The sequence below is a fragment of the Apodemus sylvaticus genome, chromosome 11 (assembly GCF_947179515.1).
Source record: "Apodemus sylvaticus chromosome 11, mApoSyl1.1, whole genome shotgun sequence".
NCBI lineage: Eukaryota > Metazoa > Chordata > Mammalia > Rodentia > Muridae > Apodemus > Apodemus sylvaticus.
Window position 1 is genome coordinate 73,694,124 of NC_067482.1, and position 26,686 is coordinate 73,720,809.

General features: G+C 47.6%; 1 protein-coding gene across 1 annotated transcript in view; it reads right to left on the reverse strand.

The window, feature by feature from the left end:
• Evc2 (EvC ciliary complex subunit 2) overlaps positions 1-26,686 on the reverse strand; it is a 93,534-nt gene that overhangs the window by 32,545 nt on the left and 34,303 nt on the right. Inside the window, exons 9-14 of the mRNA XM_052199215.1 lie at positions 25,530-25,769; positions 23,461-23,636; positions 17,336-17,495; positions 12,363-12,817; positions 7,441-7,645; positions 6,461-6,577 (exon numbers count right to left, since the gene is read on the reverse strand). Coding sequence (XP_052055175.1) covers positions 6,461-6,577; positions 7,441-7,645; positions 12,363-12,817; positions 17,336-17,495; positions 23,461-23,636; positions 25,530-25,769 — 1,353 coding nt within the window. The remainder of the gene's footprint in view (positions 1-6,460; positions 6,578-7,440; positions 7,646-12,362; positions 12,818-17,335; positions 17,496-23,460; positions 23,637-25,529; positions 25,770-26,686) is intronic.

Here is a 26,686-nt window from a genome sequence, read left to right on the forward strand (position 1 = left end):
CATGGTATTGGTACAGTGAAAGGCAGGCGGATCAATGGAATAGGATTGAAGATCCAGAAATGAACCCACACACCTATGGCCACTTGATCCTCGACAAAGGAGCTGAAAACATCCAGTGGAAAAAAGATAGCCTTTTCAACAAATGGTGCTGATTCAACTGGAGGTCAGCATGCAGAAGAATGCGAATTGATCCATCCTTATCTCCTTGTACTAAGCTCAGCTCCAAATGGATCAAGGACCTCCACATAAAGCCAGACACTATGAAGCTAATAGAAAAGAAACTGGGGAAGACCCTTGAGGACATTGTTACAGGGGGAAAGTTCCTGAATAGAACACCAATAGCATATGCTCTAAGATCAAGAATTGACAAATGGGACCTCATAAAATTACAAAGTTTCTGTAAGACAAAGGACACCATCAAAAGGACAAATTGGCAACCAACAAATTGGGAAAAGATCTTCACCAACCCTACATCAGATAGAGGGTTAATATCCAAAGAACTCAAGAAGTTAGATCCCAGAAAGCCAAATAACCCTATTAAAAAATGGGGTACAGAGCTAAACAAAGAATTTTCACCTGAAGAATTTCGGATGGCTGAAAAGCATCTTTAAAAATGTTCAACTTCATTAGTCATTAGGGAAATGCTAATCACCACAACCCTGAGATTTCACCTTACACCAGTCAGAATGGCTAAAATTAAAAATTCAGGAGACAGCAGGTTTTGGCGAGGATGTGGAGAAAGAGGAACACTCCTCCACTGCTGGTGGGGTTGCAAATTGGTACAACCACTCTGGGAATCAGTCTGGCGGTTCCTCAGAAAACTGGGCACGTCACTTCCGGAGGATCCTGCTATACCACTCCTGGGCATATACCCAGAGGATTCCCCAGCAGGTAATAAGGATACGTGCTCCACTATGTTCATAGCAGCCCTATTTATAATAGCCAGAACCTGGAAAGAACCCAGGTATCCCTCAACGGAAGAATGGATGCAAAAAATGTGGTATATATACACAATGGAGTACTTATTCAGCCATTAGAAATTCTTAGACAAATGGATGGAGCTGGAGAACATCATACTAAGTGAGGTAACCCAGTCTTAAAAGATTAATCATGGTATGCACTCACTAATAAGTGGATATTAGCCTAGAAAATTGGAATACCCAAAACCTAATCCACACATCAAATGATGTACAAGAAGAATGGAGGAGTGGCCCCTGGTTCTGGAAAGACTCAGTGTAGCAGTATAGGGCAAAACCAGAACAGGGAGTGGGAAGGGGTAGATGGGAGAACAGGGGGAGGGAAGAGGGCTTATGGGACTTTCGTGAGTGGGGGTACAGAAAAGGGGAAATCATTTGAAATGTAAATAAAAATATATTGAATAAAAAAAGAAATTAAAAAAGAAAAAGAAAAAAGAAAGGGCATGACTGGACCATAAATAACTTGACAGGTCCTCCAAGCTGAAACCCCAGCCAGAGCAGAGTCACCAAAAGCAAAACACTGTGCTCTGCAGTATGGCCCCAGAAAAGAAGCATCAGCAACATGAGCCAGTCAAGGATGCTCCTGCCTGGCCTCTCTCTGGGAAGCAGGCCATGCTTCCACCAGCAGGTAACTCCTGGTTTATCTGTGGGAATTTTCTCAGCATGTAGATGGAAGTCAGCTGCATTGAAAGGCTCTGCACTGAAATCAGAAAGCCCAAATGTAAATTTGCTTACAACTGTGAAACTCCCAGCTCCTTTCCTGTTCAGCACCCATGATCTTAGGCATCCAGACTTTTTCACCTCTGCAGAAGACTACAGTGGTCTTCTCTGAGGAATTATGCTCATTTTGAAGTAATACATTGTCTGTGGGGTGTGGGGGAGAAGGTCTTCCGATAATGAAGGCCATGGTCTACAGCGTCCCTGAGTCCCAGAGCTTCCAAGCAGCTGTTACCCACTAGCAAACAGGAGCAGACACCCAGGAGGATCACAAACATAGGAGAGCTCGCTCCTAGGGAGCACAGAGGAGCAGAGAGCACCCTGGAATTCCAAGTCAATTTTGGCAGCTGGAGAGATGACTCAGTGTATAAGAGCACTTGTTCTTTCAGAGGACCTGGGTTTGGTTCCCAACACCCACACCATGCATCTCCCATCCAACTATATCTCCTGTTCCAGAGGATCCAATTGTAGTGGGTAATAATCATAAAAAGTACCGCCCCACCAGGCCTCTGTAACGGCAGGAGTCCTGTGCTCCCGCTCTGTACTCAAATACCTGGTAAAGCATGACTCTTAATATGCTCTTAAATAGTTAACCAAATATATTTATATATAAAAAACTCCCAATTTTATAAAGCCAATTTACAATTATAAAGTCTTATCCAATATTTCTAACCTCTCCAAAACATCAGAAATAGGTCTGAAGCCATCTGGATATCCACCTCTCCCTCTCTGCTGTGGTCATGTCGTCCACTGAGCCTCTCTCTCTCCTCCCCTCACTTCTCTTAGCTCCTCCTCCTCCTCCTCTCTCCCCTCCAATAACTGGCCTCTTGCAACATCCAATGCCCTTTGCTGGCCTCCATAAGCACCTGCACTAATGTGTTACACATACAGATAAACAGGTACAAAACCATACATACTTACCCATAAAATAATAAAATAAATTAACCTTTGTAAATTATTCACATTCTTGGAGAAAGATTGACAGTCATAGCATCAACACTAAAAGAATAATCTTACTCTAGAGAGAGCTCAGGCAGGGGAAAGTGTTCTCAAAAAATTAGAGACAATAAAATAAAAAAAAAATTCAAAGTCTTACAAGATAAAAACCTGGTTGTCATTCGCAAACAAGACAAAGGGATAAAAAGAAAGGGAATGGAAAAGAAGAGAAGGAGAAAAGAAAAGAAGAAAGAGAAAAAAAGAAAACCTGTAAAGAGAGCACAGAAGCAGAATAAGGTAGTTGTGAACAAAGACAAAAGTAAAAGAAGAAAGGAACAAAGGGAGGAAGAAAAGAAATGAATGGACAATCTTAACTCCAGGAAACACAAAAGTTCACATAGGCTGGAAACCGACCTCGGTTCATTCCGTGATGCGTTTGTGGATAGCGCTGCAGTGGTGGCAATGGAAATCACAGACATCAATTGATCTATGTTGGGGCTAAGGAGGGGGCTCACGTGCAGCACTGAGATGAAATCCCCACTTTTTATAGAGAAAAGCAAATAGATAATCCAAAGCAGAGAACTCAAGAAGTAGAAAGGCGAGAGTGCCAGCGAGAGATACAGGGCTGGAACTCAAATGGTCCGCTGTGAATTATAATGTGTGTGTACAAATGTGGCCAGGTTGGGGGGGGGGGCTGCTCTTGCTTTTGTTGCTATTATTTTTTAGCACAAGCCTTTTATAATTATTTGACAGAAAAAATGTATGTACAAGTTAGATAAAAATTTTAAAAGGTTAAAAGTTTAAAAATAACAGTGTAGACAGGAATCATTTTATTGGAAGCATCCAGATTCACATGGGGGTTGGGGGACGTCTCAGCTCGTAAGCATAAGCATAAGCATAAGGACCTGAGTTCACTTCCCAGAACCCACATGAAAACGCTGGGTGTGCTGGCACGGGCTTGTACACCCAAAGCTGGAGAAGCAGGGGAGACGGTGGATCCCTGGGGCTCTGGCTAGCCAGCCAGGTGGATTTGACAAGTTCCAGATGAGTCCTCACCTCAACAAACCAGGTGGGGGAGGATGAAGAACACCTGCTTTTGACTTTTCCCCTCCCAATAGACATACCCACAGTGATATGATCTGTGACAGAGGTAAAATACAATCATAGAAACATTAGCTGGTGGGCTGGGGTCAGGCCAATGGTACAGCACTGGCCATATGTGAGAAAGACCTGGATTCCATCCCAGCCCCAGGAACACAAATAATGCAGTCCTGATTTTGTTTGGGGTTTGCAGGAAGCTGTGACACTTCTCCTTCGGCACCTCAGGGAAATCCAGATGCACGGGCTGCCTCGAGGGCTAAGACAGGCACAAGAACAGACATTAGGAGAGGTGAATGGAGTCTTCCGGGGCTTTGTGGCTGTGTGAACATCTCTCCTCTTCCTAAGATGGACATTTGTGAGAACCCAGGCCAGCCACTCCTTCTCTTGTCAGGCCACCTGAAGATGAGCATAATCCTCTTAAACAGCCCCAAGCTATGCGGTCAAGACGACCTTGAAGAAGTGCCCTGGCAAATACCAGCCACCTCTGCCTGATGGTCCAGCAGCTGCAGAAGCACAATGGAGCATGCTGAGAGGGAATGAAGCTGTGCCCCAGGTGTGATGTTCCTGAGGCACATCACGTGACCTGGAAAGAGTGACTGAATAATGAATGGGTGTGTGGAGGTGTGTGTCATTAAAACAAACTGAGAAACAATGGGTGAACAGAGCCCTGGGCCTGTCATTGTCATTCAGCCTGAGGAATATTTATGAGTATTCTCACATCTGCTGAGCAAAACCAGCAGGAGAAGCATGCCAAGGGCGGGCCGAAGGTGTCCATCAAATGGACCACTGATGAGAAGGGAGGCAAAGTGTGAAGGCTTCACGCTCAGCTCTGTGGCTCTCTGTGCTGTGACGGGGCTGCACAATCACTCAGTGCCCCATCTTCTCATCTGTGAGGTGCACAGTGACGGCTGCTCTCTGCCCCTCACCGTGCTAGGTGAACAATTCATGCAGAGATTCCAGGATGCTTGACACATCAAGGAATTCAGAACCTATGCCCTCATTTACTGAGGAGGTTAGATGAGTTTCACACTCGCATGTACGGCGAGACATTAAAGGTAATGTTGATTTCTGTGTCTTACACGGGGACCCTTCGAGTTACAGCGTTAGGGGGAAAGTAGCAAAAGATGCTGGACAGATTGACAGCTATGTATGTAATAGAAGGATAACAGGAAGACACAGGGAGAGATGGCTCAGTTACGAAAGTGCTTGCTGTGCAGGAAAGAGACCTGGATTCACATCCCTAGCACTCATTTAAGAGCTGGGCTGGGCCGTGTGTGTCTATAAACCTAGTGTTTGGGAAGCAGAGACAGAAGGATTCCTGAGGATGACCTAGCCAGTTGGTGGGCTGCAGGTTCAGAAAGAGAGCCTGTCTGAAGATGAATAAAAGGGGAAGACCATGAAGAGCAAATGAGGAGGACATGGGACATCATCCTGTCCTCTACCTCATACATGCACACTGGAGCATGCTAACCTGCACACACACACACACACACACACACACACATGAGCATGTACATACAACAAACAGCAATAAGAATCCATGAACAAGAAAGGTGACGTAGACAGACAGACATTCATTTTGCATCAGCAACAGCCAGCACTGTGTGCACTCTGTTTTCCCGACACAGGTGCTCCAGACAGTGACAGGAAAGAGAAGACATCTCAGACCTGAAATGTGATCCCAGTGTCCACTGCAGGTGCTCACAACAACAAAAGGTACACAGGGCCTGAGAAATGACACCCGGGCTTGTCCTCTGGCTTTGACACACATGCATAGACATCTGCATGCTCATATACAAAAAGAAAGAGTAAATAAAAAGTCACAGCGACACTACCTCTCTCTCTCTCTCTCTCTCTCTCTCTCTCTCTCTCTCTCTCTCTCTCTCTCTCTCTCTGAGGCCTGGCTTGCTGGCAGCCACACTAATGTTCAAACGTCTCGTCCATATGCTCTTCAGCAGCCAATCACTCAAAAGAGTAGAGGGAGCTGAGGCACGACTGAGGGAGGAGGTTGGGCAGTGGACGGGAACTGCTCTGCCACTCGACTGGTCTCTGCCTACTCACAGTCGGTACCTGGCCACCCAGGGAACAGAGCAGTCTCTCAGTGGGCTGCCCACTTCAATAGTGCCAGCGAGCTGGCTCTCATGATTTCCAGCTTGCTATCTGACAAGCTCCACCAGGCTCCTGTCTCTGCATACCCCCAACACCTCTCTCTCTCTCTCTCTCTCTCTCTCTCTCTCTCTCTCTCTCTGTCTCTCTCCTCTCATGGCTCAGCACACCCATAGAGCATCCTTTCTGAGGGGTCCCACATACCTCTGCAGCAGTGCAGCAGTAGCCTTTAGTCAAGACTGAGCGACCCCTTTTCTTCCACAGATTCTCCCTTCTCTAGCCGCAATTCCCTTGACAGCATCTGACTTCACTCTGGTTCGTCCTCCTCCTAAAGAACTACAAACCTGAGGCATTGGAGCTGGAAATGTACATTTCTCCCACTCCCTCAGAGGCCCCAACCAGTTTGTGGCCTTAGCTAAGTGTGTAGAGTTCATCCATCACTCCAGCCCTGTGTGCCCCGTGGGTACAGGGACAGGGCACCCTGTTAATGCCCATGCGCGTGGTGCCTGGCCGTGGAAAGCCAGCATGTCTACATAGCACATTTGAGAAGAGGATGGACAGACAGTGTTACGGGTGTTAAGATGAGAACGATGTGGAGGAGGAGGGAGGGAGGCCAGCCCTACCTGCTCAGCCAGGTCTACAGGGGCCCGCTCCTCGAACAGGCGGAGCTTATCCTCCAGGTTCTTCTTCAGAAGGTCTGCCTTGCCTCTGCCCTTGGGACGCAGCTTTCTTGCCTTGGACTGTGGGAAGAGACAATACAGAGGAGACGCTGGCTTCTTCCCAAGCCAAAAGGGATGTGTGTGCAGAGCTAAAACTGCAAATTTCCACCCCCAGCCATGGTGGTAGAGAGACACTCGGTTTTGTGACAACTGCTGCATAAGAAGTGGATTTCTGCAGAGGCCACGCGGAGCTGACACTTGACTAGACTACAGAACATGTTGCAGACAGAGCAAGCAGGGGGTGCAAGCGCTTCATCTTGTGTTTGGCTCCCTAGAAGCAGAGGCTAAGCCTAGGCCGGCAGATGCAAAGGTCCTGAGGTCTAAGGAATGGGCTAAGCAGAACACAACACCAGGGCAGGATGTGGATAGGCCAAGCAGAGCTATATAGCCTTGGGTCAGGTCTATCCTGTGCTGGTCCACAGGGGACACACATAAGAGGTGTCACTGAAGGTGGCTGTCAGTCCTCAGCCTTTAGGCCAGAGCCCCCTTTCCATGGTTCAGCTACGCTGAACTGGTCTCCGTGTCACATGCAAAAGGACCTTTGGGACCCTTGAATCAGAAAGTGGGATGAGCCGAAGGCAAGGGTGACTAGGCCAGACGCTGTGCAATGCTCAGGAGAAGTAGAAGAGTGTGGCTAGGAGCTGGGGGGAGGGTGATACTCATGGCTGCCAGTGGTCACGGCACTGTGGCCTTGGCACCAACGTGGTCTACTGCAGATAAAGCAAGCTGAGAAGCCCCAGGAGTGTTGAGAGGCCATCATGGCTAGAGAGTAATGGATAGAGTGGGGATGGGGGGATGATTAGCTCAGAGCTGATGGAGGCACAGGAGCCCATGAGTCCGAAGTCACTCTCTGCAATGGCTGTCCAGACAGACATAGCTCCTACCTGCAGCTCAGGCGCAGCCAGGGCCTGGTCCATTTTCCGAAACTCTGCTTCCCGCCAGGCCATCTGCATCTGCTGCTGCAACACTCGTGCACGGACTCTGGGGAGGGCCAAGCTCCGGTCCAGCTGGGTGAAGCAGCCCTGTGCCTCCTGCCTCACCCGGAGCAGGTCTTCTTCAGACAGGGAGATGGCCGCACAGCAGAGCTTCCTGGGAGGGGACAGGGACCATGAACTGGGTCAGCGACAACATGGCAAGGAATCTGGAGAGAGGCTATAGGCACAAGAGCTCTGAGCTAAATCCCTGACTGGGGCACAGAGCTATAGATGCTTATCCATGCCTTTGTGTGTGTGTCTTGAGTGGATGTGGTGCAATGTGTAATATCTATAGTATAAGGCAAAGGAGACACTGTCCCCCCAGCCACGTAAGCATCGTGTCCTAAGTACAGAGGAGGGGAGTTCACTTCCTGTGAGCACGGGTCTAGCACTGAGTCCTGCATAAAGAATGAATATCAGAGCAGATTCGAGCTTGGCTTTTATGTGGGTCCCAAGCAACTGGAGCAGAGGCTATCCCAAAAGCTGTTGCCTGCACATGGTATGTGTTCTTCTAGCTGGGCCGCTTTGTCTGGCCTCAGTGGAAGAGGACTCATATATCCTCTCGGAGACTTGAAGTGCCAAGGTAGGGAGATACCCCCACCCCTCAGAGAAGGGGAGGGGAGATGGGTGAAGGACTGTGGGAGGAAGTGACCTGGAGGGGGACAGAGGGCAGGATGTAAAGTGAATAAGTTAAAAACAAAGAAAAAGAATGAGAGATTAATGACTCATTTAATAACCCAGTCCATGCTACACACACACACACACACACACACTTGTGCGCGCTGCGTATTGGGTGCTGGGTGCTGGGTGCTGGGTGCTGGGGACTGAACTGGGTGACCCAAATTATCTGCTCAAGATCAACACCACACCACACTACAGGTGAGGCACATTTAGAAATGGAGTCACTACAAGTAAGAGAAGTTTTATGAGTGGTGTCCTCAGCGTGGGAGACACAGACACAGGGTAAGTTCCAGCCAGGAGACCTCAAGGCAGAGCTAAGAAGTGCTATGTCTATGAATCAAGAAATGCCAAGTGTTGGCAACAATGGCCAAAACTAAGAGAAAAACAAGGAGCAGAGCATCCCCCAAGCCTCTAGAGAGGATGTAGCTCTGTCCATTCCTCCATTTTTCTCCCTGTGGGAGAAACACCAGTCTGTGGCTTTAAGCCAAAGTTTTGCTGCTGGGCTGTGGCAACCACAGGACCAGATTCTAGCTGCCTCACTGATCACCCTTACCCCGGCCTTGAACTTCAGGGAGTGAGCAATGCTAGGAGAGATCCCCCAAGCTCCCACTTTGGCCAGTGTACCTCTATTCATGTTCTGCAAATGTTTTTCTATGCAGACAAGCAAGGCTTGTCTGATTTTCCTAGCAGCATTCTGTCAACATAGCTGCATGAAACACACTCTGTACATGCTCTGAAACAGGGAAATATTTGTAGAATACCTACCGTAGGACACCATGGGGTGGGCTCCATACCCTCACATCTGAGGGTAGAATGTGGGACTGAAAAGTTCTAGAAAGTTCTCTGATAGAAATAGAGTCTGACTTTCAGAGATGCCCAGGGTCCTCAGCTGACATTAACAACTCCCACACTCTGAATGCCTCTTCCTGACCCCTCTTCCTAGGACAGCCTCTACCTATTGCCCTCTGGTAACAAGGACTCTTGAGCTACAGGGACTCTGTCGTGAGAAGTCATTACCCTCCTCAGTCCTGTGACTGGCAGACAGCAGGTCTGTGTGAACAGGGTCCTGCCCTGCTGAGGCTCAGCACTGAGCCAGAAACCTGGTTTGGGCTCTGTGGGCAGGGCTCAACGGCACTGCTATTTCTCAGCATCCGTCTCCCCTTTTTTTCTCAGTGGGTTTGCCGCAGCCCATCTTGTTTATAAAAATGTGTTTCAGAACCACAGTGAAGAGCCATTTTTACTTAATGCCTCAGAAATTCAGGTCACAACCCCCAGGGTCTCAAATCAGCAAAGCTCGGAAGCAGCTGGCAGCGTGAGTGTGTGGCTTGACCCTCCTTAACCCCTGGAGAAGTCATAAGAGTTTGCTGATAGCAAAACGAGATATCCCATTACTCCATAAATGGCTAACTCCATGCTGGCCTTGGAAACACTCCCTGCAATACAGGTCCAAATAAAGTAAAAGAACATAATCGTCGGGTAATGGGAATGTCACAGGAAATTTAAACACACCAAAGAATTCTGCACCAATTGAACCGTGGCTAGGTCCAGGACGAGAATCACCTGAGTTGACTAAGGACCAATAGGGGTCATAAGAACTGGCCTTGGAGGATCTCATTCATACTGTGCAGAGGAGACAGTGTCTTGTGTCCCTGGGCAAGAAAACAACTAGCCAGAGACTAGAAAACAAATGAAGCCAGGCTCACAAAGCAGACCAACTGGCAGAATGCTTAATACAAACCAGATAATATCAGTGACAAGAAAAGTGGCTTGGTGTGCAAGACTATTTGCTATGCAGTCATGAAAACCAGAGTTCAAATCCCCAGCACCCATGTAAAAAGCCAGGCATGGCTGTGTGTAATTCGAACTCCAGCACTGAGGGGCAGTCACAGGCAAATCCTGAGAGCTTGCTGCCCAGCCTGCCTAGCAGAAGTGGTGATGCTTCTAGTTCACAAGAGGCCTTTTCTTAAGGAAATAAGGTGGAGAGGAATGGAGGACACCCAGCCTCTTCAGGTTGTCACATGGTTGCCTTCACACACTCATGTACACACACACACACACACACACACACATACACACATATACACACACATACACAAATACATATACCTCAATACACACACGCATACACACACATGTATACATACATACACAAACACATATACCTCAATACACACACACACACACACACACACACACACACAAACGTGCACAGGTGCATGCATGCACATACCCCAATATACAAACCACACGGGTATATACATACCACACATGCACACCTGGCCTATTCTCCCAGTAGCAAGGTTAGTTCCTGGGAAAAGCATTGTGCAGGAAAAATTGAGTGACTTCCTCCAGGGAGGACAGTTACAAGTAGACACTGTATCATTTCACAGTCTACCCACAGGTCCCCAAGGGCAGCCTGGGCTCTTGAATCACACCCTTCCGATGACATCATGTAGTGCAGAAAGCACCTCCAAAAGATTCAGTACCATTATCTCATTTTACAGGCAAGAAGTTGAGACCAGGAGCCATTCAACATCTTTCCCCGATGCCCATGGAGCCTGGTACCCAGCCCAGACACAGGCCTCTCCATCCACAGCCGTGCTCCCTCTACTCCAGCCATGCTCGCAGCTCCTCCAGGTTCCCTTCAGCAAGCACACGATGCTTTGTGGACCCTTACGACATGCCAAAGACCCCTTTCTGGGCCAAGACAAGTCTGAGCTGGCACAAGTAACTGCCAAGTGTCCCAGGGAAGTGCGGCTGTTGGATGGAGACCCTGGCTTATGGCACCGACTGTCCCACCACTTCCGCAGCTGTGTCTAGCCCACCGCGTGCAGCTTCCGGCGATAAAGCAAGAGTGTCGGTCACTGAGGACGGTTGTGTCCTATAGGAGTAGTTACTGCATGGTTCTGGGTGCAGTGACAGTAAGCAGCTCAAATTATGAGTGAGTGGGTGGCAGGCCAGGCAAAAGCGGTGCAGAGTGGTGTCAGGGCTGAGCCTGTGGCTGCGTCATGTGCTACCTGGATGGCTGCAGTCGTAGGGTAGGTTGAGAGGGTCTGAATATTGTCATGCAAGCCACCATATACACTCTTCAAGGTCTCTGAACCAGACAGCACATCTCTTTTTGTTTTGTTTTTTTGGTTTTTTTTTTTCCTGTGAGGCAGGGTCTCATATGTAGTCCAGGCTAGCTTCGAGCTCATGATCTCTCTGCTGGCTCTGAATACCAGGGTTACAGGAGTATACCACCATGCTTGGCAAGGTAGCATTTCCTTTTTACTTGTTTCGTGTGTTCTGTTGTGAGTGCATGTTTTGTGTGTGCATGCACACATGGGTGCAGGTACATATACATGTGTGTGCACATGAATGTGGAGACCAGAGGTCAATGTTAGTGTATGCCTCAGTTGTCCTCAACCTTACTCTTTGAAGATAGTCTTTTACTGTGCCTGGAGCTCACCGGGTTGGTGAGGCTGTCAGAGGCCTCCTGTCTCTGCCTCCACAGCGGCAGGCTTCGGAGGATTGCAGCCTCTGTGTTCAGCTCTTTTACTGGGTTCTGGGGATTCCCAACTCAGGTCACCTTGCTTGTGCAGCAAGCACTTAGTCATTCAGCCGCCTCCCCAGCCAGCCCTTACTTTATTGTGAGACATGGCATCACATAGCTGAGGCTGGACACCAACTGATTTCCCTGCCTCCACTTCCCAAGGGTTAGAATTCCAGGCCTGACTACCACACCCAGCTGTTACAACACTTCCTGTGGAGGGAACAGGCATATTTCATCCACTGGCAACCCACCGGAGGATTCAGATAGGTCTATGCCCCCCACAGAAGCTGCGTTACCCACCCTTTTGGTCTACAGTAGACCATCTCATGATGATCCTGCAGGTCATGGGTAATCCTGTGTGATTTATAGGCCCAGTGTGTGCGAGTAATAAAGCTGCAAATCTTATGTGTCTGGGGATGGCATCGTATGCTCAGACATCCTGCCTCTCCCTCCTGCAAGGACTACTCCCCTCCCAGTGGGGTGGGGAAGGGTTAAGAGTGTCACTCTGGATGGTTGTGTCCTAACGGAGTAGTCACCACATGGTTCTGAGTGGAGAGTGACCATAAGCAGCTCAAATTGTGAGTGAGTGGGTGACACGCTGGGTATCATCACTCACGTGAACACCAAGTGCTCCCAATGCCTCAGCTCCGCCTGCTCTTCCGTGCAGGCCTCCGGTGCATCCTGCTGCAGTCTCTGCCTCACGCCCTGCACCAGCTCCTGGCCACGCTCTCTCTCTTCTGCCTCCAGCTGCGCCGTACGGGACGCAGACTCCCGACTATGCTCCTCTAGGATCTGCTGCAGGAAGAGCCAGGGAGCACTGCGTTTCAGCAGCTCCTGAGTCATGGTGGTGCTCTGCAGGCGCCTCAGCTCCTCCGTGGCTTTCTCGGAGAGTGACACGGTCAGGACCCGGAGGTCGTCCAGAGCAGCCTGGTCCAGACGCTCCTGCAGCTCCTCCAGGGCAGCGGTGTGCTCGGCCATCACACTCCTCCACTGGTGCAGGTACTGGACTGCATCCTCCGCGGTGCTGGAGGCCTCGCCAAGGGACACCTGCTCCTTCTGCTGCTCCTTGTGCTGGCGGGAATGGGAGAGAGGGCAATTGGATGGGCAGGACCCATGGCTGCAGGAGCACAGGAACACAGGGAATCCAGCAGAAGAGGTACAACACTTTCTTTACAAAGTTATGGGGACACAGAAGGTAGATGTACAAGTCTTGTCCCCAACAATTTAGAAAACTGTGTTGCCCAACCAAACCCCAGGCTCTGGTGGTATAGGCCTCTCATCCCCACTGCCTAAGGAACTGAGGCAGGAGGACTAACTGTAAACTCAAGGTCAGCCTGGCCAACATAGTGAATCTTGAATCAAAATAAAGAGTAAACTTAAAAGGGGGCTGGGGGTGCAGCTCAGTGACCAAGTGCTTACTTCACCTGCATGAGACCCTTGGTTCAGACTTCAGCAACCCCTCTCCTGCATGTGTGCATGCACACATACACACACACACACACACACACACACACACACACACACACACTGGGCATGACACTTCCAGAGGACCCCGCTATACCATTCCTGAGCATATACTCAGAGGATTCCCTGGCATGCAATAAGGACACATGCTCCACTATGTTCATAGCAGCCTTATTTATAATAGCCAGAAGCTGGAAAGAACCCAGATGTCCCTCAACGGAGGAATGGATACAGAAAATGTGGTATATTTACACAATGGAATACTACTCAGCAATTAGAAACAATGAATTTATGAAATTCTTAGGCAAATGGTTGGATCTGGAAAATATCACCCTAACTGAGGTAACCCAATCACAAAAGAATACACATGGAATGCAGTCATTGATAAGTGTAATTAGCCCAGAAGCTCTGAATACCCAAGACACAATTAACATATCAAATCATTTCCAAGAAGAAGGAAGGAGAAGGCCCTGGTCCTAGAAAGGCTTGATGCAGCAATGTAGGGGAGTACCAGGACAGAAAAGTGGGAGGGGGTTGATTGGGGAATGGCCACAGGGAAGAGGGCTTATGGGACTTATGGGGAGGGGGGAACTGGGAAAGGGAAAATCATTTCCCTTCCCGTCAGGTTTCTAGCCCAACTTTCCCATCCCCAACTCTTGCTTTCCCTCTGCCTCTGTTTTTTGACCTGTCAAACTATTGTAGCAACAGCACTGACACAACAGTAGAGGCCTTCATGAGTTGCTCAATACATGCTTAGGAAAACACCTATGGCAGAGTCGGCGGCAATGGACACTTGCTGTTGGCCCTACTATGTGTCTGGCATGTGGTCACTAAAATTATGATAAGTGAGTAGGAGAACCAATGCTTATCTCTGGAAGACAGCTTAACAAGGAGTCAGTGGATCCTCTTAAGGAAGACCCTAAGCAGGTCCTGGGGAAAGGACCTCCTGAGCGGCAGACATTGGTACTGAGGCTCTACAGTAGGAAAGACCCGCCCTGCATGAAGATGCCTATCATGGTGTCACCTGAGACAGAGGCTCCACGGGTTCCATTCTGCCTAAGAGCCAGAGCACTGCTCTCCCGTCTGCTCATGCTGGGACCAGTGGGACCACGCATCCAGTCCTTCAATACTGTTTTAATCAATTCTTTATTGACTGCATGTGTCCGGCCATGTCTGTGGCACTGGGAACACAGCATACAGTCTTGGTGGAGTTATTACACCTCTGAGTCATTCAAGACACTTCTCAAAAGTAACTAGAAATAACATTTGAGAGAAACAGGCCTCACCTGTAGTAAGGTCTGGAACCCAGCCCTCCTTCCAGACACTAACCTTGCAGGGGCCAGACCATCTAGGAAATGTGGCTCTGAGCTCCCAGGCTTAACCACCTTAATACCTGAAAGGGGTGGTACTGGTGATGGAATGTTCTTCAGTGATCAGAGTCAGAAGCACGGCTTTCAGTTGGACACGATTTGTTAATAAAAAGCAGTTTCTGGTACAACCACTCTGGAAATCAGTCTGGCGGTTCCTCAGAAAACTGGGAATGTCACTTCCAGAGGATCCTGCTATACCACTCCTGGGCATATACCCAGAGGATTCCCCAGAAGGTAATAAGGATACGTGCTCCACTATGTTCATAGCAGCCCTATTTATAATAGCCAGAACCTGGAAAGAACCCAGGTATCCCTCAACGGAAGAATGGATGCAAAAAATGTGGTATATATACACAATGGAGTACTATTCAGCCGTTAGAAACAATGAATTCATGAAATTCTTAGACAAATGGATGGAGTTGGAGAACATCATACTAAGTAAGGTAACCAAGTCTCAACTAGGCTAAGTGGATATTAGCCTAGAAAATTGGAATACCCAAAACCTAATCCACACATCAAATGAGGTACAAGAAGACTGGAGGAGTGGCCCCTGGTTCTGGAAAGACTCAGTGTAGCAGTATAGGGCAAAACCAGAACAGGAAGGGGTGGATGGGAGAACAGGGGGAGAGAAGGGGGCTTATGTGACTTTCGGGGAGTGGGGGGAGGCCTGAAAAGGGGAAATCATTTGAAATGTAAATAAAAAATATATCGAATAAAAAAAAAGAAAGAAAAATAAATAAGTAAAAAGCAGTTTCTAGGATTTCTTGATCAGCCTTGGTCAGAGAAATTTAATTTTGCAGTAGACAGTGGTTAGTACAGAGATTCCTAACTGGTCAGGTTATGAGACATCATGGCTGTGTTACGCCCCTCCCCCAGTGGAACACCTACATCACTCATCCTGCTCCCCGCAAAGGCTCAGGGAGCACTGGGGAAGAGGGGCAGAGAGACTGTAAGAGATGGAGGACTTGGAGAAGGGTTACCCAGACATGACAAGGATGTGCTCTCAACAACTGTGCTACATGCACAAGACCTGCCTTAAATCAAACCATTAAGTCAACATTCTGACAAGACGAGGGAGGGGCTCACAGTGTCCCATTCCTAGCTGAGGAGCTACAGGCAATCTATAGGTGCAAGAGAGAGTCAGTTTTTGTCAGGGATGTGATTCCTGGTGTGTTGCCAGTGGTGCAGTGATCAGCGTTATGCCCATGTAAATATGACCAACACTAATTACATTTAGTATGGAGAGGGGGAAGAGAAACATAGACGGGGAGAAAAAGAGACTGAGTCACAGAGAGACAGAGAGATGGCTCAGTGGTTAAGACCACTGGCTGCTTTTCCAGAGAACCTGGGTTTAATTCCCAGCACCAACATCATGGCTCATAACCATTCCAGCTCCAGGGTCTCCAATGCCCTCTATCGACAGCAGGGAGGCTCATGGTACGATACACATACATGCAGGCAAAATGATCATGCGTGCATTTAAAAAAACAAAAATAAGAGAAGACATGAAGTTGAGAGGGGGTGGGTGGGGAAGAGAGCTGGGAGGGATTAGAGGGGGAAGTAGGGGGAGAAGAAGATCAAAATGCATAGTATTCCTGTGTGAGATTGTTAAAGAATAAAAATAAAAACCAGTATCCAGAGATGCAGCTGAAAGCCCCGGCTCTCCCTTCTCTCCTTTCTACCCAGCTGGACTGATATGCTACGTTATGTCACCCTTGGGGGTCTCTGGGGCCCCATGTGACTTCTGAATCTGTCTTAATAAAGCTCTGGGTACCATGTCAATTTGAGTGGTTGCAAACATCCATTTGGCCACCCGCTAGACTATGGTCTGTCTTCCCAAGCTCTCTCAACAAGCTTCCTAAATCACAAATTCAAGGACACCTCTTCCCATAACCTTTTCAACCTTCCCCTTGATCTGAATGTAGAGGGTCAGCCCTCAGACTGGCATACCATGCCTCCTTGAGTTGGCCCTGCTTCTAGCCAGCTCCCCTGCAGCCCTGGCCTCTGCCCTCCACAGACTCCAGCCCCACACTGCTCTCTGCTTGTCAGGTGCAGTAGTGCACTCTGCTCTTCCTTCTCAAACTTGGAAGACAGAGCTGCCCTGCTGCCCTGCTGCCCGGCTGCCCTCCGGCCCTGCCGCCCTGCTGCCCTCCTGCTGCCCTGCCGCCCTGCTGCCCTCCTGCCATGCTGCCCTGCCGCCCTGCTGCCCTCCTGCTGCCCTGCTGCCCTGCCTCCCTGCTGCCCTCCTGCTGCCCTGCTGCCCGGCTGCCCTCCCACCCTGCCGCCCTCCTGCTGCCCTGCTGTCCTGCTGCTGTGCTGTCCCGCTACCCTGCTGCCCTGCCGCCCACAGCTTTGCATTCACTCCCCTTGCCTGCTTCAAATGTCTAGTTGTCCTCAAGTCCCACCCATACTGCACATGCTCTGGGAAGCCTTCCCCGGTGAAACAGTGACTGTCATTATTGCACCTCATACGGATTAAAGACGTCATCTAATCTAATACACAGCACTAAATTAAACATAAAAAAGTCAGGACCTATCACCTGATTCCCTTCCAGTGCAGACATGACTAGTCAACCACAAACTCTGCTATACTGAGACACAGAATCCTCCTTCATATAGCATTGTAAGAAGTCACTATTAATCAACCACAGATGGCAGATCATGACACCAGCTCTGAGCATCATGTGCTGATGGCAATGTCTATTACTCTGTGGGAAGGGTTCTCTAGAGATAAAGAGCCCAGTGCCTCACATACCTTCTGCAGAAGCTCTCGCCGTCTCTTGGTTATTAATTTTTGGTGGAGCCTTTTCTTTTCCTGCCTTAAGTCATTGTCCAGCTTCTGTTTTATAGAAAAGGTTTCTGTCTGTGCACGCTCCAATAGCATTTCCATCTGATCTTCATCCAAGTAGCCAGCCCTACATTGAGAGGAAAGAAAGTTAGGGAGTGCGGGCTCCTTCCCTCCCCTCCACAGGCTGGACCACTGCATGGCGGGCATGGCGTTCTTTTTTTGGGGGGGGGAACCTTTTTTAATATTTTTATTTTTTATATTCTTTGTTTACATTCCAAAAGATTCCCCCTTTCCCGGATCCCCCCTCTCCATATGTCCCATAAACCTTCTTTTCTCCATCCCTTCTCTAATCACCTCCCTCCTTTTTTTCTCTGTCTGTATATTCCCCTCCAATGCTAGATCAATCCTTTTCAGGATGAGGACCCTCTCCATACTTCTTCATGGGAGTCATTTGTCATGCAATTTGTGCCTTGGGTATTCAGGGCTTCTGGGCTAATTAATATCCACTTACCAGAGATTGCATTCCATGTGTATTCTTTTGTGATTGGGTTACCTCACTTAGGATGATATTTTCCAGATCAAACCATTTGCCTAAAAATTTTGTGAATTCATTGTTTCTAATTGCTGAGTAGTATTACATTGTATAAATATACCACATTTTCTGTATCCATTCCTCCTTTGAGGGGCATCTGGGTTCTTTCCAGCTTCTGGCTATTATAAATAAGGCTGCTATGAACATAATGGAGCATGTGTCTTTATTGCATGCCGGGGAATCCTTCAGGTATATGCCCAGGAGAGGTATAGAAGGGTCCTCTGGAAGTCTCATGTCCAGTTTTCTGAGGAACCTCCAGACTGATTTCCAAAGTGGTTGTACCATCTTACAGCCCCACCAGCAGTGGAGGAGTGTTCCTCTTTCTCCACATCCTTGCCAACACCTGCTGTCTCCTGAGTTTTTGGCCTTAGCCATTCTGACTGGTGGAAGGTGAAATCTCAGGGTTGTTTTGATCTGCATTTCCCTAATGACTAATGATGTTGAGCACTTCTTAAGGTGCTTCTCGGCCATTCGAATTTCTTCAGGTGAAAATTCTTTGTTTAGATCTGTACCCCAGTTTTAATAGGGTTATTTGGTTCCCTGGGGTCTAACTTCTTGAGTTCTTTGTATATATTGGATATTAGCCCTCTATCAGATGTGGGATTGTTGAATATCCTTTCCCAATTTGATGGTTGCTGTTTTGTCCTTTTAACAGTGTCCTTTGCCTTACAGAAACTTTGTAATTTTATGAGGTCCCATTTGTCAATTCTTGATCTTAGAGCATAAGCTATTGGTGATATGTTCAGGAACTTTTCCCCTGTGCCCATGTCCTCAAGGGTCTTCTCCAGTTTCTTTTCTATTAGTTTCAGTGTGTCTGGTTTTACATGGAGGTCCTTGATCCACTTGGAGTGAAGTTTAGTACATAGAGATAAGAATGGATCAATTCACATTCTTCTGCATGCTGACCTCCAATTGAACCAGCACCATTTGTTGAAAAGGCTATCTTTTTTCCACTGAATGTTTTTGGCTCCTTTGTTGAAGATCAAGTGACCATAGATAGATAAACCCTTAGCCAGACTAACCAAAGGACACAGAGACAGTATCCAGATTAACAAACTTAGAAATGAAAAGGGAGATATAACAACAGAAACTGAGGAAATTCAAAAAATCATTAGATCCTACTACAAAAGCCTATACTCAACACAACTGGAGAATCTGGAGGAAATGGACAGTTTCCTAGACAGATATCCGACACCAAAACTAAATCAGGATCAAATAGATCAACTAAACAGTCCCATAACACCTGAAGAAATAAAAAGGGTCATAGAAAGTATCAATGATACCTTGGTCAAGGAAGAAATAAAGAAAGAAATTAAAGACTTTTTAGAACTTAATGAAAATGAAGACACAACATACCTAAATCTATGGAACACAATGAAAGCAGTGCTAAGAAGAAAACTCATAGCCCTGAGTACCTCCAAAAAGAAAATGGAGAGAGCATACACTAGCAGTTTAACGACACACCTGAAAGCCCTGAAACAAAAAGAAGCTATTTCACCCAGGAGGAGTAGAAGGCAGGAAATCATCAAACTCAGGGCCGAAATCAATCAAGTAGAAATAAAGAGAACCATACAAAGAATCAACAAAACCAGGAGCTGGTTCTTTGAGAAAATCAACAAGATAGATAAACCCTTACCCAGACTAACCAAAGGGCACAGAGACAGAATCCAGATTAACAAACTTAGAAATGAAAAGGGAAATATAACAACAGAAACTGAAGAAATTCAAAAAATCATTAGATCCTACTACAAAGCCTATACTCAACACAACTGGAGAATCTGGAGGAAATGGACAGTTTCCTAGACAGATATCTGACACCAAAACTAAATCAGGATCAAATAGATCAACTAAACAGTCCCATAACACCTGAAGAAATAAAAAGGGTCATAGATAGTCTCCCAACCAAAAAAAGCACGGGACCAGATGGCTTCAGTGCAGAATTCTATCAGACCTTCATAGAAGACCTAACACCAATACTCTTCAAACTATTCCACAAAATAGAAACAGAAGGAACTCTACCCAACTCCTTCTATGAAGCTACAATGATGCTGATACCAAAACCACACAAAGATCCAACAAAGAAAGAGAACTTCAGGCCAATTTCTCTTATGAATATTGATGCAAAAATACTTAATAAAATTCTTGCCAACCGAATCCAAGAACACATCAAAACGATCAAGTAGGCTTCATCCCAGGGATGCAGGGATGGTTCAATATATGGAAATCCATCAATGCTATCCACTACATAAACAAACTCAAAGAAAAAAACCATACGATCATCTCATTAGATGCAGAAAAAGCATTTGACAAAATTCAGCATCCTTTCATGCTAAAAGTCTTGGAAAGAACAGGAATTCAAGGCCCATACCTAAACATCGTTAAAGCAATATACAGCAAACCGGTAGCCAACATCAAACTAAACGGAGAGAAACTTGAAGCAATCCCACTAAAATCAGAGACTAGACAAGGCTGTCTTCTCTCTCCATATCTTTTCAATATAGTACTTGAAGTTCTAGCTAGAGCAATTAGACAACATAAGGAGATCAAGGGGATACAATTTGGAAAGGAAGAAATCAAATTATTACTATTTGCAGATGACATGATAGTCTACTTAAGTGACCCGAAAACCTCCACCAGAGAACTCCTACAGCTGATAAACAACTTCAGCAAAGTGGCTGGATATAAAATCAACTCAAGCAAATCAGTTGCCTTCTTATACTCAAAGGATAAGCAGGCTGAGAAAGAAACACCTTTCAAAATAGCCACAAACAATATAAAGTATCTTGGTGTGACTCTAACCAAACAAGTGAAAGATCTATATGACAAGAACTTCAGGTCTCTGAAGAAGGAAATCGAAGAAGACCTCAGAAAACGGAAAAATCTCCCATGCTCGTGGATTGGCAGGATTGATATAGTTAAAATGGCCATCTTGCCAAAAGCGATCGACAGATTCAATGCAATCCCCATCAAAATCCCAACTCAGTTCTTCACAGAGTTAGAAAAAACAATTCTCAAATTCATCTGGAATAACAAGAAACCCAGGATAGCTAAAACTATTCTCAACAACAAAAGAAATTCTGGGGGAATCAGTATCCTTGACTTCAAGCAATACTACAGAGCAATAGTGTTAAAAACTGCATGGTATTGGCACAGTGACAGACAAGTGGACCAATGGAATAGAATTGAAGGGCATGGCGTTCTTATTAGGCTGGTCTCAAGCTGGAAACCTCCAGGAGAGGAAGTTGTCGCTGAGACTCAGTATGTTATCAGCAGAGTGAAGTCAGAGCATAGAGATGGAAGGGGAAAGATCTGATGGGTCGGAAACAGGAAGACGCTTGGGGAGAAAAAGATGTCTGCAGAGACCACTGGGTATGAAGAGTGTCTCTTTCCAAGAAGAGGAGACCAAGAATCCTGGGTGAAGAGGAGAGAAAGACAAAGAGAGGCTATGGACATCTGGGTAGTGATTCAGATTGTATGGTCTGAATGTTCCCTTCAAAATGCATGTTGATATTTAATTTCCCATAAGTCTTAACCAGTGAGCTAAGCCATAAACGGCCAGCAAGGGAAGGGGCAGGAAAGGACTGTGCATGTGTGAGAGGGGGGTTGCTATAACTGCAGGAGTGGGTTATCTATGAAAGGGGGGTCTTATTCCCTGTACCTCAGCTTTCTCTCCCTAGCACTGTCACCATGCAATGCCTCCTGCATGGTCCAACACAGAATTAAGCCCTCGGCAGGTAAAGTCTTAACCTTTCCATGATCCGGACAGAACATACACCAAATAAACTCGCATTGTGTCCAGCCCGTGGTGTTCTGTGGCAGCAACAGAAGAGGCATCTCCAAAATGTGGGTAACACTCAACTCGTGAGGTCCTAAGTAGAGTAAACTTAACAGTACGAAGGATCAGCCCCCTTCTTTGAGCCTCACAGTTTACTGTGTGTCAGCTACACCATCTCTGCCCTTCCAATGGGATTCCCATGTCAGCACCTGGGTCATGAGACTGCGAACCAGAACTGACAACAACCAGCTGGACAGGTGGGGGGACTTCCCAGCCTCTGTGACCCATGAGCCAGTCCCTACGCGGGCTCTCCTAATGTCTATCCTGGTATTTCTATTTGTCCTAGACACTTGACAAGTGTGTGCTTCTCAAGGGGGCGGGGGGGGGGGGGAAGAAAAGAAGCAGGTGCTTTCAGAATGGAAGTCTGTGGCTGTAGCTAAAGTGGCCGCTGTTCAAAAAGGAGGACTTACAGCTCAGATCCTGACATCTATGTGAAAAGCTGGGCACCAGAGCATGCATCTGTCACCCCAGGCAGGAGAGGGAGGGGGTGGGTTAGTGGTGGTGGTGGTGAGGGGTTAGGGATAGGCAGATCCCAGGAGCTCTCTGGCCACCCAGGATAGCCAATCCCTGGGCTCTGGATTCAGGGAAAAAAGTAAATCCTGTTTTAAACAGTAAGATAGAAAGCCAGAGAGTAAAACATTCAGGACAAATTCACAGCCTCCATACGTATACACACACACACCCTGCCCCCCATCCCCCAACCAGACAGACAGATAGACAGACAGATAGACAAACAGAGACAGAGAAAGGTGAAGTCTGTGCGCAGTATTTAAAGCAGAATTTAAAACAAGAGGTATGACAGCCTTCCCTGGAAACCGCTCAGGGCAGCCAAGCAGCTGCTGTTTCTTCAGGCTGAGGCCAGGAGCCCTCCTTTCTCCTCAGCAAGCATTAATCAGGAATGCCAAGCAGACTGCAGTGATAAATCCATTATCATCTCAAGATGGGCAGTGCCTACATAATCTGCATCTTACTGAATCTTTATAAACCACAGTAGGAAGCTTCAAAGTCCCCGGAACATGACCTGAGGTGTAGAACCATTTCACAAAACCATGCATGGTCAAAGCAGGCCAATGCACAGTCCTGCACCTGCTTCCGACCTAGACAGCGCCTCTCACTGCTTACAAGGAGGCTATCTCAGAGCATGGCTGGGCAGGGACTGTGACAAGAGGCATGAGGGGAGCTTCTGAGAACCCTGCTTGGCAGGACTCACCTTACCCTGTGTGTCCCTAGTCAGCTCAAGACACATGTGTGCTATATGCAACTGTGAGGGTCAATGCTAGTCCTGAAGGAAGTGGGGGGCTGTCAACCCCAAAGTCATCCTTCACAAATTTATCCAGAAAACGTGGTTCAGAATTTGTTCCTTCAAACAGCCCAAGACAGGAGCATGAAGCCATGACTCAGAGCTGGCAGAAGCTGAGTGGTGGGACAGTGGGTGGGGTGGGGACATCAGTCCATCACATGGTTGTCTTGACTACCAGGGATGGTTTTTCAAGTCTACCGAGAGGGAATTTTACAACAAAAGAATCCCACGATGAACCAGACGACAGCATTCGGCCATAGCTGAAAGCAGGGACTGGTCTTGGGAGCGGGTCAGCCTCCTTCGGGTGTTGGGCAGGAAGAAGGGGACAGTGTCTCTGTGTCCCTCCTGAGGCTCCTAGCTCTTACCTCTCATGTTTATGGATGAGGCTTGTTAGCTGCGTAGCTGCGGTGCTCAGCAGCCCTTGCACGCGGGTCTCCATGGCCTGCAGCCTCTGCACCAGGTACTCTCTGTGGCCAAACCTCTTGCTGAGATGGTAGCGCTTGGTGGCCTGGAAGAAGTCCATCAGCTCTTCCACACTCTCCTGGTTTACGAAATAAGATGTGCAGCTTATTAGAATGCTATGAAATGCCTCTGTAGATATTTAAAATGCAACTTTTCCTTTGGGAAGACGGTCTGCAGCCTGGCATTAGGGTGAACACCTTGAACCTCCATGCTGTGACCCAGGCTATAAGGAAGAGATAGGAGAATAAGGATGCTCTGAGAGGTGCCCTGGTGACCGGATGCAAGCACCGCCCCCAAGAAACATGTCTGCACCACCAAACAGGAACTTATGTGATACTTACACCATTGGTTGCCTTGCACACACCATTCACAGCCTAGTTGGGGATGTCTCACAGTCTTACACTGTGGGACAAGTGTCGATGTTCTAGGGTCAATTAGCCACTTAGCCAGCCCCAGGGTGGCTAAGGAGACAAAGCAAGCAGGGCAGGTGCAAAGCACAGCAGAAAGGAGTCATAGTAACGCTTGCTGGCTCAAGTCTGTGTGTCCTCTGGGATATCTCTAGGTAAGAGCACACTGAGCCTCTCTCACCCGCCCCCATTTTAACTGAAGAGGAGAATCATTATTCCCAATCTAGAGATAAGGAAACCAAGTCCACAGTACATATCACACAGCTGGAAATGGCTGAGCTCAGATGAGGAAACCTAGTTCACAAGACAGGTTCGAGATGCTATGATCCTGGAGAGCTTTCTTCCAAACTCAGCATCCTAGTAACAATACTGATCCTTTCAGAGCAGCTACAACAGTGGCACCCCAGCAGGCAATGCTGCCTCTCTCTGTGGAGATGCTGAATAGACGCTTGAGACCCACTTGAGACCTGTGATGGCTGGGCGGTCCCCTTTCCACATAATCTATGTCCTGTCCATATCCCAATATGTGCAGATCAGCGCTGTCCAGTGAGATACTGCATGGTAAGAAATGTGAAGCAAAGCTGGCTTTCCCCGGGCCTTCCAGGCACCAGAGTTCCCCAGCCAGGATTAGCAGCAGTCCCAAACAGCAAGACTCCATTGGTTTCTGGATCTGATGGAGCCAGAACCCCAAGCCATCAGGAACTCCACAGCCAGCAGCAACACTTGGACAGTGCAGAACTTTTTTTTAAACAATGTCATATGCTCTTTCCCAGTGTCTGGCACAAGGCATCAGCGCTGTGCATTATGGGAGGGAAGTACACTTAAGATCTGTCCATACTAGTTCCATGTAGAGAGGTGGTGTGTTCTCTCTGAGCATCATCTGAGCATGGCAATGGCTTCCTAACAGACCTGGGTGATGACTTCTCCCCTCCTGTCCTATATCAGACCTGCTCAGCCTCTGTAAGAATCCCAAATGCTATAAAGGTTGGCAGGTCATTCTCAGCTCTGGTACCAAGGCTTAGAAGATGAAGGCTGAGTCCTACAGCCTTCAGGCTGCTCCTCTGTTGTTCTACATCATTTTAAAGTAGGGAAACATCCCACAATACTAAAATGCTCTGAGAACTACCTTCACTGTCAACTAGGGACTGGCTTGGTCTACATGAACGATCGTTACACTCCTGTTAAAGGCTCATCTAGACATAGACCCTAAATTCTAGATCTACATCAACTGGTGTACACATGCGTCATCTAGTACCCAATGGTGTCTGTACTACTGTGCGTGTGTTGTGTCAGTGTGTGCATGTATGTGTGTGACACATTTTATGCAAAGCACTGAAGAACAAGAATCCAGTCTGAGTCAGCCTGAACCCTGAACTTGTAGCTTGCACTACGAGCCACCTTCTGCCCTCCATACCAGAAACTGACACTTTCATCAGGAGGAAGGAGGAACAGAAAGCTCACCCATTCACAGCACAGAAGGAAGACAGGACTAAACTCCAGGGGGAAGAGATCCCTGAGGTTAGAAAACCCCTCTCTGCTGGAGCGAGCCTGCGTGCAGGCATTACCTGTGTTTTAGAATAGTCTTGCAGCAGCATTTTAGCCACCTCAGGCCTCAGTTCTCCTTTGGTGACAGCATTCTGTATCTGGGTATAGACGATGCTGTGTAATTCATTTCTCTGGAAAACAACCAGCTGCCTGTGTGCTTGGGCAAAGTCCTCTGCTTGGTGCAAAGCGAGGGACCTCTGCATGTCCTCCTGCTCCAGCCCATGGAGGGTCCGCAAAAGGCTGCTGCACTCTGCAGCAGACTGTGGAGAGAAGAGAAAGCTCTGAGGGGCAGACAAACTGAACATGAACATACACACCCATATGCCCATGAGAGCACATATGCACACAGATAATACACACATGCAACGGACACACAGCACACTCAAAACAGATAAACAATGTGCACAGTGTATGTGTACATGTAGCCACATATGAACCATGTGCAATATTGTACATGTGCATGTCTGCACAGATATATATTTTTTCACTGTGTACATGCATGTGTGCGCGCACACAATAGTATATCCAAAAGCAGCAGACAAGTGTGTGTGCATACATGACACTTAGACACACAACATAGCACATGTGTGCATGCAGAAACACACACACACACACACACACAAGCTGACAGCTGCTGAGTCCTGGAAAGATGCTGTTCCAACCCATCCTTCCTTATCTGAATTTTCTGCCAGAACAGCTGTAAAAAAGAAAGTTCACAGTAGGCAGGCATGTGCCAATTTGCAAATCAGATTGCTTGAACAGTGTCTGCAGAAAATGGAAATCTTCAAAGTGCCAACGGATGCCACAGTTAGACTCAAAAGATAACTCCTATCCCTTCCACTCGCAGTGTCATCGAGGAGAAAAAAAATGCAGCAACCAGGCCTGGGTTCAGCTCCTCAGGAAAGGGAGAAAGAGCTCCTGAGAAATGGTAGTTGGCTGCCTGGGTTAAGATCTGGGGTGACTGCACCCCATAAGCAGGACACCCATTCCTACCTTCATGGGTAGATGAGATCACCCCAGGGGATATGTCAGGTGAACTTCCATGTGTGAACCATGGTGTGTGTGTGTGTGTGTGTGTGTGTGTGTGTGTGGAGTGTGTGGGTGGGTGTGGGTGTGGGTGGTGTTAAGTACACATACCTGTATGGAGGCCAGCGGTCAAAAGCCAGTCTCCTCCTCT